General features: G+C 47.4%; 1 protein-coding gene across 1 annotated transcript in view; it reads right to left on the reverse strand.

Moving 5' to 3' along the window:
• LOC147726091 (uncharacterized) overlaps positions 1-13135 on the reverse strand; it is a 61922-nt gene that overhangs the window by 15529 nt on the left and 33258 nt on the right. Inside the window, exon 2 of the mRNA XM_086963411.1 lies at positions 11703-11759. Coding sequence (XP_086819537.1) covers positions 11703-11759 — 57 coding nt within the window. The remainder of the gene's footprint in view (positions 1-11702; positions 11760-13135) is intronic.

Below are 13135 nucleotides of genomic sequence, written 5' to 3' on the forward strand. Positions count from 1 at the left end.
GATCCTCCTGGACCGTAGTGCGGCGTTTGACACCGTCAATCATCAGGTGTTGATTCAGCGGCTGTCAGAAGTAGGCGTGGCAGGGGCCGCCTTGAAGTGGCTTAGGTCATTTCTTGACGGGCGCTCATACCAGGTTTGGGAAGGCAGCAACCGGACTTCATCTATCCCCCTCCAGTGGGGAGTGCCACAGGGCTCTTCCCTTAGCCCAACATTGTTTAACGTATATATGGCCCCCCTGGAGGATGTGGTGGCCCCGTATAACATCAAGATCATCAGCTATGCTGATGATACTCAGCTAGTGGTCGCCTTGTCACAACTGGTAGAGAACCCCGATCTGCTGCACTCATGCATCTCGGAAGTTCACACCTGGATGGACGACTCAGCTCTCAAGCTGAATGGCTCTAAGACAGAGATAATGATGCTAGGAAATAAAGCCCTCCCTCTCCCACTGACCAGCTGGCCGAGCTGTATGGGTGACTTCCCCAGCTTGAAAGAGGAGATCAAGAGCTTGGGGGTCTGGATGGAACAAGATCTCTCGTTCAGGACCCAAGCAAAAAAAACGGCAGGAGTCTGTTTTGCCCTGCTACGTTCAGCACGTAAAATCTTCCCCCTCCTTCCATTTCCATCTAGGAAGTTGCTGATTCAGGGGCTGATAACATCACGACTCGTTTACAGCAATGCCCTCTTTTTGGGTGCCCCTGAATCCACTTTTAACAAACTACAGCAGATACAAAATGCGGCGCCAGACTGCTTATGGGTACGCCTAGAACTGAGTCAGCCAGGCCCGCCTTAAAGGCACTGCACTGGCTTCCAGTGCGGGAAAGAGTAAAATTTAAGGCACTTTGTACAGCACACAAAATTCTTCAGGGAACAGGACCCCCTATTTTGAAAAATCTAGCTGTGCCTTACAAAGGCAACAGAACGTTGCGTTCCGACCATAAACATCTCCTCCTAGTCCCCAGAGTAAAGAGATTTACAAAAGGGGGTGGTGATGGACAGAGTGTCTGAATTGAGCAGACCACTCTTACCCAGTCCAAAGATCAGGGCTTGATCCATCACCGTTATTTATCTCACTGCCCCATCCCAGCTCAGAATCTGGCTATATGCAAATCAGTCTGTCCCTGGCCCAGTGCATCATGGGAACAGGGCAGACTAAACTACCAAGCCAATTCTTTACCAGAAAGGAGACAAGCTACCGGGGACCGGTTTCTGGCATTTCAGCCTCTTCGGCCCGGCTTGCTTGAATCCTGATGGAGCAGTGAGAAAGGGACTCATGTCTGAGTATACCCTGCCACACCTATAGTGGCCAAAATCGATTTACAAAAGGGGGTGGTGATGAACAGAGTGTCTGAATTGAGCAGACCACTCTTACCCAGTCCAAAGATCAGGGCTTGATCCATCACCGTTATTTATCTCACTGCCCCATCCCAGCTCAGAATCTGGCTATATGCAAATCAGTCTGTCCCTGGCCCAGTGCATCATGGGAACAGGGCAGACTAAACTACCAAGCCAATTCTTTACCAGAAAGGAGACAAGCTACCGGGGACCGGTTTCTGGCATTTCAGCCTCTTCGGCCCGGCTTGCTTGAATCCTGATGGAGCAGTGAGAAAGGGACTCATGTCTGAGTATACCCTGCCACACCTATAGTGGCCAAAATCGATTTACAAAAGGGGGTGGTGATGAACAGAGTGTCTGAATTGAGCAGACCACTCTTACCCAGTCCAAAGATCAGGGCTTGATCCATCACCGTTATTTATCTCACTGCCCCATCCCAGCTCAGAATCTGGCTATATGCAAATCAGTCTGTCCCTGGCCCAGTGCATCATGGGAACAGGGCAGACTAAACTACCAAGCCAATTCTTTACCAGAAAGGAGACAAGCTACCGGGGACCGGTTTCTGGCATTTCAGCCTCTTCGGCCCGGCTTGCTTGAATCCTGATGGAGCAGTGAGAAAGGGACTCATGTCTGAGTATACCCTGCCACACCTATAGTGGCCAAAATCGATTTACAAAAGGGGGTGGTGATGAACAGAGTGTCTGAATTGAGCAGACCACTCTTACCCAGTCCAAAGATCAGGGCTTGATCCATCACCGTTATTTATCTCACTGCCCCATCCCAGCTCAGAATCTGGCTATATGCAAATCAGTCTGTCCCTGGCCCAGTGCATCATGGGAACAGGGCAGACTAAACTACCAAGCCAATTCTTTACCAGAAAGGAGACAAGCTACCGGGGACCGGTTTCTGGCATTTCAGCCTCTTCGGCCCGGCTTGCTTGAATCCTGATGGAGCAGTGAGAAAGGGACTCATGTCTGAGTATACCCTGCCACACCTATAGTGGCCAAAATCGATTTACAAAAGGGGGTGGTGATGAACAGAGTGTCTGAATTGAGCAGACCACTCTTACCCAGTCCAAAGATCAGGGCTTGATCCATCACCGTTATTTATCTCACTGCCCCATCCCAGCTCAGAATCTGGCTATATGCAAATCAGTCTGTCCCTGGCCCAGTGCATCATGGGAACAGGGCAGACTAAACTACCAAGCCAATTCTTTACCAGAAAGGAGACAAGCTACCGGGGACCGGTTTCTGGCATTTCAGCCTCTTCGGCCCGGCTTGCTTGAATCCTGATGGAGCAGTGAGAAAGGGACTCATGTCTGAGTATACCCTGCCACACCTATAGTGGCCAAAATCGATTTACAAAAGGGGGTGGTGATGAACAGAGTGTCTGAATTGAGCAGACCACTCTTACCCAGTCCAAAGATCAGGGCTTGATCCATCACCGTTATTTATCTCACTGCCCCATCCCAGCTCAGAATCTGGCTATATGCAAATCAGTCTGTCCCTGGCCCAGTGCATCATGGGAACAGGGCAGACTAAACTACCAAGCCAATTCTTTACCAGAAAGGAGACAAGCTACCGGGGACCGGTTTCTGGCATTTCAGCCTCTTCGGCCCGGCTTGCTTGAATCCTGATGGAGCAGTGAGAAAGGGACTCATGTCTGAGTATACCCTGCCACACCTATAGTGGCCAAAATCGATTTACAAAAGGGGGTGGTGATGAACAGAGTGTCTGAATTGAGCAGACCACTCTTACCCAGTCCAAAGATCAGGGCTTGATCCATCACCGTTATTTATCTCACTGCCCCATCCCAGCTCAGAATCTGGCTATATGCAAATCAGTCTGTCCCTGGCCCAGTGCATCATGGGAACAGGGCAGACTAAACTACCAAGCCAATTCTTTACCAGAAAGGAGACAAGCTACCGGGGACCGGTTTCTGGCATTTCAGCCTCTTCGGCCCGGCTTGCTTGAATCCTGATGGAGCAGTGAGAAAGGGACTCATGTCTGAGTATACCCTGCCACACCTATAGTGGCCAAAATCGATTTACAAAAGGGGGTGGTGATGAACAGAGTGTCTGAATTGAGCAGACCACTCTTACCCAGTCCAAAGATCAGGGCTTGATCCATCACCGTTATTTATCTCACTGCCCCATCCCAGCTCAGAATCTGGCTATATGCAAATCAGTCTGTCCCTGGCCCAGTGCATCATGGGAACAGGGCAGACTAAACTACCAAGCCAAATCTTTACCAGAAAGGAGACAAGCTACCGGGGACCGGTTTCTGGCATTTCAGCCTCTTCGGCCCGGCTTGCTTGAATCCTGATGGAGCAGTGAGAAAGGGACTCATGTCTGAGTATACCCTGCCACACCTATAGTGGCCAAAATCGATTTACAAAAGGGGGTGGTGATGAACAGAGTGTCTGAATTGAGCAGACCACTCTTACCCAGTCCAAAGATCAGGGCTTGATCCATCACCGTTATTTATCTCACTGCCCCATCCCAGCTCAGAATCTGGCTATATGCAAATCAGTCTGTCCCTGGCCCAGTGCATCATGGGAACAGGGCAGACTAAACTACCAAGCCAATTCTTTACCAGAAAGGAGACAAGCTACCGGGGACCGGTTTCTGGCATTTCAGCCTCTTCGGCCCGGCTTGCTTGAATCCTGATGGAGCAGTGAGAAAGGGACTCATGTCTGAGTATACCCTGCCACACCTATAGTGGCCAAAATCGATTTACAAAAGGGGGTGGTGATGAACAGAGTGTCTGAATTGAGCAGACCACTCTTACCCAGTCCAAAGATCAGGGCTTGATCCATCACCGTTATTTATCTCACTGCCCCATCCCAGCTCAGAATCTGGCTATATGCAAATCAGTCTGTCCCTGGCCCAGTGCATCATGGGAACAGGGCAGACTAAACTACCAAGCCAATTCTTTACCAGAAAGGAGACAAGCTACCGGGGACCGGTTTCTGGCATTTCAGCCTCTTCGGCCCGGCTTGCTTGAATCCTGATGGAGCAGTGAGAAAGGGACTCATGTCTGAGTATACCCTGCCACACCTATAGTGGCCAAAATCGATTTACAAAAGGGGGTGGTGATGAACAGAGTGTCTGAATTGAGCAGACCACTCTTACCCAGTCCAAAGATCAGGGCTTGATCCATCACCGTTATTTATCTCACTGCCCCATCCCAGCTCAGAATCTGGCTATATGCAAATCAGTCTGTCCCTGGCCCAGTGCATCATGGGAACAGGGCAGACTAAACTACCAAGCCAATTCTTTACCAGAAAGGAGACAAGCTACCGGGGACCGGTTTCTGGCATTTCAGCCTCTTCGGCCCGGCTTGCTTGAATCCTGATGGAGCAGTGAGAAAGGGACTCATGTCTGAGTATACCCTGCCACACCTATAGTGGCCAAAATCGATTTACAAAAGGGGGTGGTGATGAACAGAGTGTCTGAATTGAGCAGACCACTCTTACCCAGTCCAAAGATCAGGGCTTGATCCATCACCGTTATTTATCTCACTGCCCCATCCCAGCTCAGAATCTGGCTATATGCAAATCAGTCTGTCCCTGGCCCAGTGCATCATGGGAACAGGGCAGACTAAACTACCAAGCCAATTCTTTACCAGAAAGGAGACAAGCTACCGGGGACCGGTTTCTGGCATTTCAGCCTCTTCGGCCCGGCTTGCTTGAATCCTGATGGAGCAGTGAGAAAGGGACTCATGTCTGAGTATACCCTGCCACACCTATAGTGGCCAAAATCGATTTACAAAAGGGGGTGGTGATGAACAGAGTGTCTGAATTGAGCAGACCACTCTTACCCAGTCCAAAGATCAGGGCTTGATCCATCACCGTTATTTATCTCACTGCCCCATCCCAGCTCAGAATCTGGCTATATGCAAATCAGTCTGTCCCTGGCCCAGTGCATCATGGGAACAGGGCAGACTAAACTACCAAGCCAATTCTTTACCAGAAAGGAGACAAGCTACCGGGGACCGGTTTCTGGCATTTCAGCCTCTTCGGCCCGGCTTGCTTGAATCCTGATGGAGCAGTGAGAAAGGGACTCATGTCTGAGTATACCCTGCCACACCTATAGTGGCCAAAATCGATTTACAAAAGGGGGTGGTGATGAACAGAGTGTCTGAATTGAGCAGACCACTCTTACCCAGTCCAAAGATCAGGGCTTGATCCATCACCGTTATTTATCTCACTGCCCCATCCCAGCTCAGAATCTGGCTATATGCAAATCAGTCTGTCCCTGGCCCAGTGCATCATGGGAACAGGGCAGACTAAACTACCAAGCCAATTCTTTACCAGAAAGGAGACAAGCTACCGGGGACCGGTTTCTGGCATTTCAGCCTCTTCGGCCCGGCTTGCTTGAATCCTGATGGAGCAGTGAGAAAGGGACTCATGTCTGAGTATACCCTGCCACACCTATAGTGGCCAAAATCGATTTACAAAAGGGGGTGGTGATGAACAGAGTGTCTGAATTGAGCAGACCACTCTTACCCAGTCCAAAGATCAGGGCTTGATCCATCACCGTTATTTATCTCACTGCCCCATTCCATTGCACCATCAGGATTCAAGCAAGCCGGGCCGAAGAGGCTGAAATGCCAGAAACCGGTCCCCGGTAGCTTGTTTCCTTCCCAGTGTAAGAATTGGCTTTTGTAGTTTGGTTTGCCCTGTTCCCATCATGCACTGGGACAGGAACAGACTAATTTGCATACAGCCAGGTTCTGAAACTGGGATGGTGCAGTGAGCTAAAAAACGGTGTTGGATCTAGCCCTGATCTCTTGACTGGGTGAGAGTATTCTGTTTAATTCAGAGACTCTGTCCCTCACCACCCCTTGTTGTAAATATTTTTGTCCACCCTAAGCGTGGAAGGGTATACTCAGATGTGAGTCCCTTGCTCATTGCACCATCAGGATTCAAGCAAGCCGGGCCGAAGAGGCTGAAATGCCAGAAACCGGTCCCCGGTAGCTTGTTTCCTTCCCAGTGTAAGAATTGGCTTTTGTAGTTTGGTTTGCCCTGTTCCCATCATGCACTGGGACAGGAACAGACTAATTTGCATACAGCCAGGTTCTGAAACTGGGATGGTGCAGTGAGCTAAAAAACGGTGTTGGATCTAGCCCTGATCTCTTGACTGGGTGAGAGTATTCTGTTTAATTCAGAGACTCTGTCCCTCACCACCCCTTGTTGTAAATATTTTTGTCCACCCTAAGCGTGGAAGGGTATACTCAGATGTGAGTCCCTTGCTCATTGCACCATCAGGATTCAAGCAAGCCGGGCCGAAGAGGCTGAAATGCCAGAAACCGGTCCCCGGTAGCTTGTTTCCTTCCCAGTGTAAGAATTGGCTTTTGTAGTTTGGTTTGCCCTGTTCCCATCATGCACTGGGACAGGAACAGACTAATTTGCATACAGCCAGGTTCTGAAACTGGGATGGTGCAGTGAGCTAAAAAACGGTGTTGGATCTAGCCCTGATCTCTTGACTGGGTGAGAGTATTCTGTTTAATTCAGAGACTCTGTCCCTCACCACCCCTTGTTGTAAATATTTTTGTCCACCCTAAGCGTGGAAGGGTATACTCAGATGTGAGTCCCTTGCTCATTGCACCATCAGGATTCAAGCAAGCCGGGCCGAAGAGGCTGAAATGCCAGAAACCGGTCCCCGGTAGCTTGTTTCCTTCCCAGTGTAAGAATTGGCTTTTGTAGTTTGGTTTGCCCTGTTCCCATCATGCACTGGGACAGGAACAGACTAATTTGCATACAGCCAGGTTCTGAAACTGGGATGGTGCAGTGAGCTAAAAAACGGTGTTGGATCTAGCCCTGATCTCTTGACTGGGTGAGAGTATTCTGTTTAATTCAGAGACTCTGTCCCTCACCACCCCTTGTTGTAAATATACCCAGAGTAAAGAGGGCACGCACCGGCGGGAGAAGATTCTCGGTTAACATAGCGACGCTTTGGAACTCTCTACCTTTAAAACTGCGTGCTGAGATCTGCACTTTGCGTTTTCGCAAATGTCTGAAAACACATCTGTTTCCTGTGTAAGTGTGCCTTACTGACTGTTTTATCTGTTGGTGTCTAGATAAGCGCTGGGATGCTCCAGGGTAACTGCGCGCTATATAACATTTTAATACTTATACTTACTTATACTTACTAGCGGTGATTACCTACGGCCGGAGACTCGCGGCTGAAGTAGACCGCGGACCGTGAGGGAGACCACGGGGGAGACCTGCTGAGAGCCGCAAGTTGTGTGAGAGCGGAAGCCAAGCCCGAGACCCAAGACCCGCGGCTGCAGCAGAACCGCGGGAGAGGTGAGGCGTAACGAGCCGGAGAGGAGAGAATAGCCTGCGGCAAGCCCGGTGAACTGGGCACCCAGGCAAATAGAATTCTGGTAGTCTAAACGGGCACCACAGCCACAGTCATCTGCCGCCTCAGCGAGGGTGCTGCTTGTGGGGGGCAAGAGGCATGCAACCCCACAACCAATTAGCCAGTCAACCAACAGCAGCAGTGCCCCTGTGGAACCGTTGGTGGACATCGTGACTCAGGTACCAGCTATAAGCTGATCAAGCACAAAGGGGTGACTGGGGGCAGTACTGATAGATCAGAGGGTTGAGAAGGGTTCAACTCCCTCATCATTCCCTCCTTGTCCCCACCTCACATTTCAAGGACACCAAGTGAAGGGAAGGAGAAAAAAAAACCCCAAAAAACAGAGAGTTACTTCCACTCTTTCTCTTCCTCTCTACTTCTCCCTAGTTAAATTGCAATGCGGTCCGGAAGGCTGAAAAAAGAGACTGCAGAAAAACGTAAGAAGTTAAACAATGAAACTATAGATCCACTTGAGGAATCGGAGATAGCGCAACCCCATCCCCCGGCGTCACCACTATCACCAACCCACTCGCAGGTTCTTGAACACAGACCCGACTCTATAGATTGTATTATCAAGATTGAAATGATCCAAGCGCCCCCAATTCAACAGTACTATACGTCGGATGAAACATCCAATGACGTAAAAAAGAGGACCCTTAGAGAGTTCTTCAAGAAACAAGTTCAAGTCTCAACCAACCCCAAACTATCACCGATACTGATCCAGTACAGATCAAAGTACAGGCCATGGTTCATGAACATTTGCAAAACCAGGCCATTATCACATCCCCAGATGGACAATTAACAAGGGAAGTATCATCTATACCTGGGGAAAACAGGCCAAGGCCAGACACCAGGTCAGGAAATATATCCTCACCTCCACAACAAGCGCTACAAATTAATAAGGATCAGTGTTCACCACCAATAACTATCTCAAGCGATGACTCCCCTCTTTTCTCCATATTACCCACACAGCAGGAAATTAATCCATACAGTATGGGCTCTTTTGTAAATAAAATGGAATCTACCCCCCAAGCAGCTCAATGGACCAGAACTCTTCCGGGTAACATTAAACCATTAACACCAATGACGCCACCTGTCTTTGTCCATCACAAATCCCCTGAAATAAAGACAGGTGAGCCCAATGACCATTCCCTTGTGGACCTATCCTTTTTTAAGACAGACCGTAACAAAACAAATGCCGCAACAGAAGCCCACGACCCACCAGCGTTTGAACCTACCATCATCTGGCCCAGCTTGTACAAACACTACAATCCACAGTCTCCGCACTAAATTACCACTCAGATAAACTTGATATCCAAGTTGAACTTTTAAATACATTAGCGGTATACACGGCAGGGATCGACAACAAACTAGAAGGCTTGAACACCCTAATAACCAAAGCACAATCGAAAGTCAATTTGACCCAAGCAATATGTTTCTGTTGACCAATGACCGATAGTCTGTCTACACTTCCGCAGTTCCTTGCACTGGTTCTGACAGAAATAAAGAAACTACCATCAGGTTCACAAGTCAAACTACATCCACCAGGTCTACACCTAACCAATGTAACCACTCAGGAGACCAATGACGAAAGTATAAATCATAACAACCCCGTTACAAACCATAAGGCATCCTCAGTAAAAATCGACATTTGATCAACAGACGCCCCTGCAGTAGTTCCGTTTTTTAGATAATCGAGATTAACGAGTGGTACCCAAGGAGTACAACATTTTTCTACCAACCAAATTAAATAATAAAAACAATACCACATTGAAAATAGACAAACCATCCACATACGAGTTAGTGCAAATTGTCGACAGAGAGGCCGGCCCAGGAACGGGATTAACAAACAAATCCCCCCAAAAACAACACCTGAGCTAAATTGAATGAAAGAGATTATGGAAAAAACACAACAAACGTATTTCTATGCTTCAAAACACGACCAGCGACCCATTACGTATCGAAAAGGGTAAGGTACGATCTAGTTCAACCAGCACCGCAACACCGACAGCATCCTCACATAGCCACAAAAATTACCAACACAACTACTACTTACAGAATTTACTGACCAGGTGTCAATAGCTCCCGTCATTAGCAAAAAATACAAGGAACTACCCGGGCTCAGGAGAGATGCTCCAGCAAAGCCTCTACAGCCCCTGACCTTGGATGAGCCGGGAAAGGCCACAAAGTTGGAAACACTATCCTACGTCATTAAGGCCGGACTAGATAACCCGATAGTCCTAACGGATATGGCAAGCGCACTAAAGACAAACCAAGAAAAGGAAACCAATGAACAGCACGACAATGAGTACAAGTTAAGAGGCAAGGAGAACATCTAGATAACATTATTCAAGAACCCGGATACATCGCAAACGAGCACGTTTTTACCCAATAAAGTTGATCATGATCCCCGAGGCGAAGACGGGGAAACAAGCAACAATCGCCACACATTCAAAGGGGATTCGACTCATCGCAAATCATGGTCGAAGACAATCATAAGACCACCGGTGCATATGTGGGACGCAAGCAACAATTACCCCATATCCAAAGGAGAATTGACCCATCAAAAATACGGTCAAAGACAACCATAAGACCCCTTGCCAGGATCCTTCATCAAACAATTTAAAAAACAAATTGTTTTTTGTCCCTGAATATTACAGCCAAGGACCGCATGACATCCTAAATAGAGGGAACATACTGAAACTTTTAAAATGTATCCCTGAATTGTGTCACATTGAATCCAACAAAATAATCTCAATTGAGTTTAAACCGATGAGAAGCAATCAGTACGTAGAACCAACGTTAATTACATTTTCAACTGTAGCACTCATGGATGAAGTAATATCAAGGTCAGCCCTATTCAAGAAATGGGGCATTTAAGTAGTTCCCCAATCTGAACCATGGTACGCTTCGGTCCTCGTAAAACCCCCGGCCATACCAGATAAACAGGGCCCACGATCCTTCTCAATCTTAAGATCAGCAAAAGGCTGTTCCCCAGTAAGGGCGAGCCACCCAAAAATAAAGGAGCCAAGAACCACAGGGACAGACTGGGCCTGGCTACCAGCGTCCTTGGATGGTGGTAACCACAATTGAACCCAACCCGGACTCTCAGTGTGTTCATGGAACATCAATGGCCTCCTTCCAAAACTTCAATCCCCAGACGTGACAAACTTTTAAAAAAATCACGAGGTCATATTACTGCAGGAAACATGGTCTTTGGTCAGCCTCCCATTAGAAGGATATCTGTAATATATAACACCCGCCCAAGTCCGGCCGACCCAGTGGTGGCCTCTCAATTTACATTCCAACCAAGTTAATTGTTAATACAACACAATTGACATTTGAAGAAGACTGGATCTCTGGCGTACTGATTAACAACTCCACATAGACCGAACAACTGATTCTGATTAATATTTACATTTCACCAAGCACCAGGGAGAAAAAAACGAAGTTAAACTATCTAACCCTGGTTCTGTGTAACATACAAAGTAACTACAAAAGACCAGCCTGCATAGTATCCGGTGACTACAACACAAACCTTTTTCAAGATGTCACGAAAGAGTATGACGCACCTTAGGCAGATACCCTGGAACAAATAAAACCTGATGGCAATAAATACAGCAAACTAGGCGAATACATGGTGCTACAACTCACCGCTTTGGGTTAAACAATCTTAAATGGTCGCTTCCCCAAGGACAATCCCCCTAATTGGACAAGATCATACGGTCCAACCCATTTGTTTCTAGATTACACCACTTGTAGTAAGGAAATCCTCCCCTTTATCGAGAACGACACCATAGCTGTTCAAGGAGACAGTGACCACCGCCCTCAAGTGACCACCCTATCATTCCACTTAACACATCACATCATGCCACGACTAGCCAGACTACAGAAGCTAACCACACTGACAATCTTTAAAGGTTGAAATTGACTGATTCAACCATACCAGCAATAATGAGCCAATGTAGAGCCCAGCAAGATTCTATGAGTATTGACATACCTCGGCCCATTACATCATGGGAGGTCTTCTCCTGGGCACTGCTTAAGAAATTTCCATCTATCACACGAAAAACAGAAAAGGGAAATCAGGCAATAACAACCGGCGAAATCAGGAAATTAAAAACAGCACGTAACAGTGCCTTGAGAGAGGCATGCAGGTTCCCAGGGGAAGACTATAATCTAAATATTTTCAAGCAAGCTCAAAAAGCACTCCGAAATGCAATATTCATCGAGAAAAAGAAATGATCTGAGCAGTTCTGGCTAAAACTGATACATGCAAGTAAAAATGATAATTCAAAGCCTTTTTGGTCACTTGTTAATTCTAAAATACACAAACAAGGAGGACAAATCAGCGCTAAAATCTCTGAAACTGAATGGGTGTCCTACTTAACAACTTATTTTGATGATCCAGAAAAAGACGCCCTGTTGGTTAGACCACCAGCCATGGCTCTACAACCCCAAAAATTCCTATCATCAGGCATAGTGGATGTGAAGACACCGGGAATCCACACCGAATTACACAAAAGGGCACCAATGACAACCGACACGAAATCTCTGCCTCAGCCCATAGAAATATCACAAAGTACTCCAATAACCCTAGAAATTATCACAGAAATAATCGCCCGAATTATAAAACAACAAACGGTCAGGGCCAAATGGTATACCCTAGTCTCTGTTCAAACAGGAAATAGAATTCTGGGCAAATAAGCTGGCACCTCTTTTTTCCCATTGCCAGATTAATTTGGTTCTACCGGAATCGTGGCAAGGAGCCATCCAGTCTATAAAGTCTATAAAGGTGGCAAGAGATCGGATCCGTAAAACGATAGGATGATCACCCTATTGGACGTGGAATCGAAATACTATGCTAAATCACTCCTTCAAGACCAGGCATCCTGGGCCGCAAAAAAACATCTCATACCCTTCAAACAGACAGCATTTGTGCAAAAATCAGGTACCATAACAAACTTGCTTGCAATCTCTGTCCTGCTAGATAAAGTGTCCGCCTCAGGAACGCTGATGCAAGGCTGTTTTGTCGATTTTAAGGCCACCTTCGACCGCGTTCCCAGAGGCAGATTATGGCTCAAACTGCAGAAATGGGGGATTCCGCCAACGTTACTACAGGCCATAATCGCATTACATTCCAACACATGGATTTGTATAAAACTTGGGCATGGATCACACATTTCAAGGAAAATACAAACAACCCGCGGAGTAAAGCAGGGGTGTGTGCTGGCGCCCCTACTTTTTAACCTCTTCATTTCCGATCTGTCAGAGTTACTTGACAAAGTTAACTCTCATCCTCCAAAAATCACTGGGACAAGAGTCAGTAACTTACTGTACGCGGACGATCTGCTTTTGCTTAGTCACTCCAGGGTGGGCCAGCAGAGACTACTTGATCAGCTGTCTCTATACACCATTGAAAATGATCTGGAA

This window comes from Lissotriton vulgaris, chromosome 3_1 (assembly GCF_964263255.1).
Source record: "Lissotriton vulgaris chromosome 3_1, aLisVul1.2, whole genome shotgun sequence".
NCBI lineage: Eukaryota > Metazoa > Chordata > Amphibia > Caudata > Salamandridae > Lissotriton > Lissotriton vulgaris.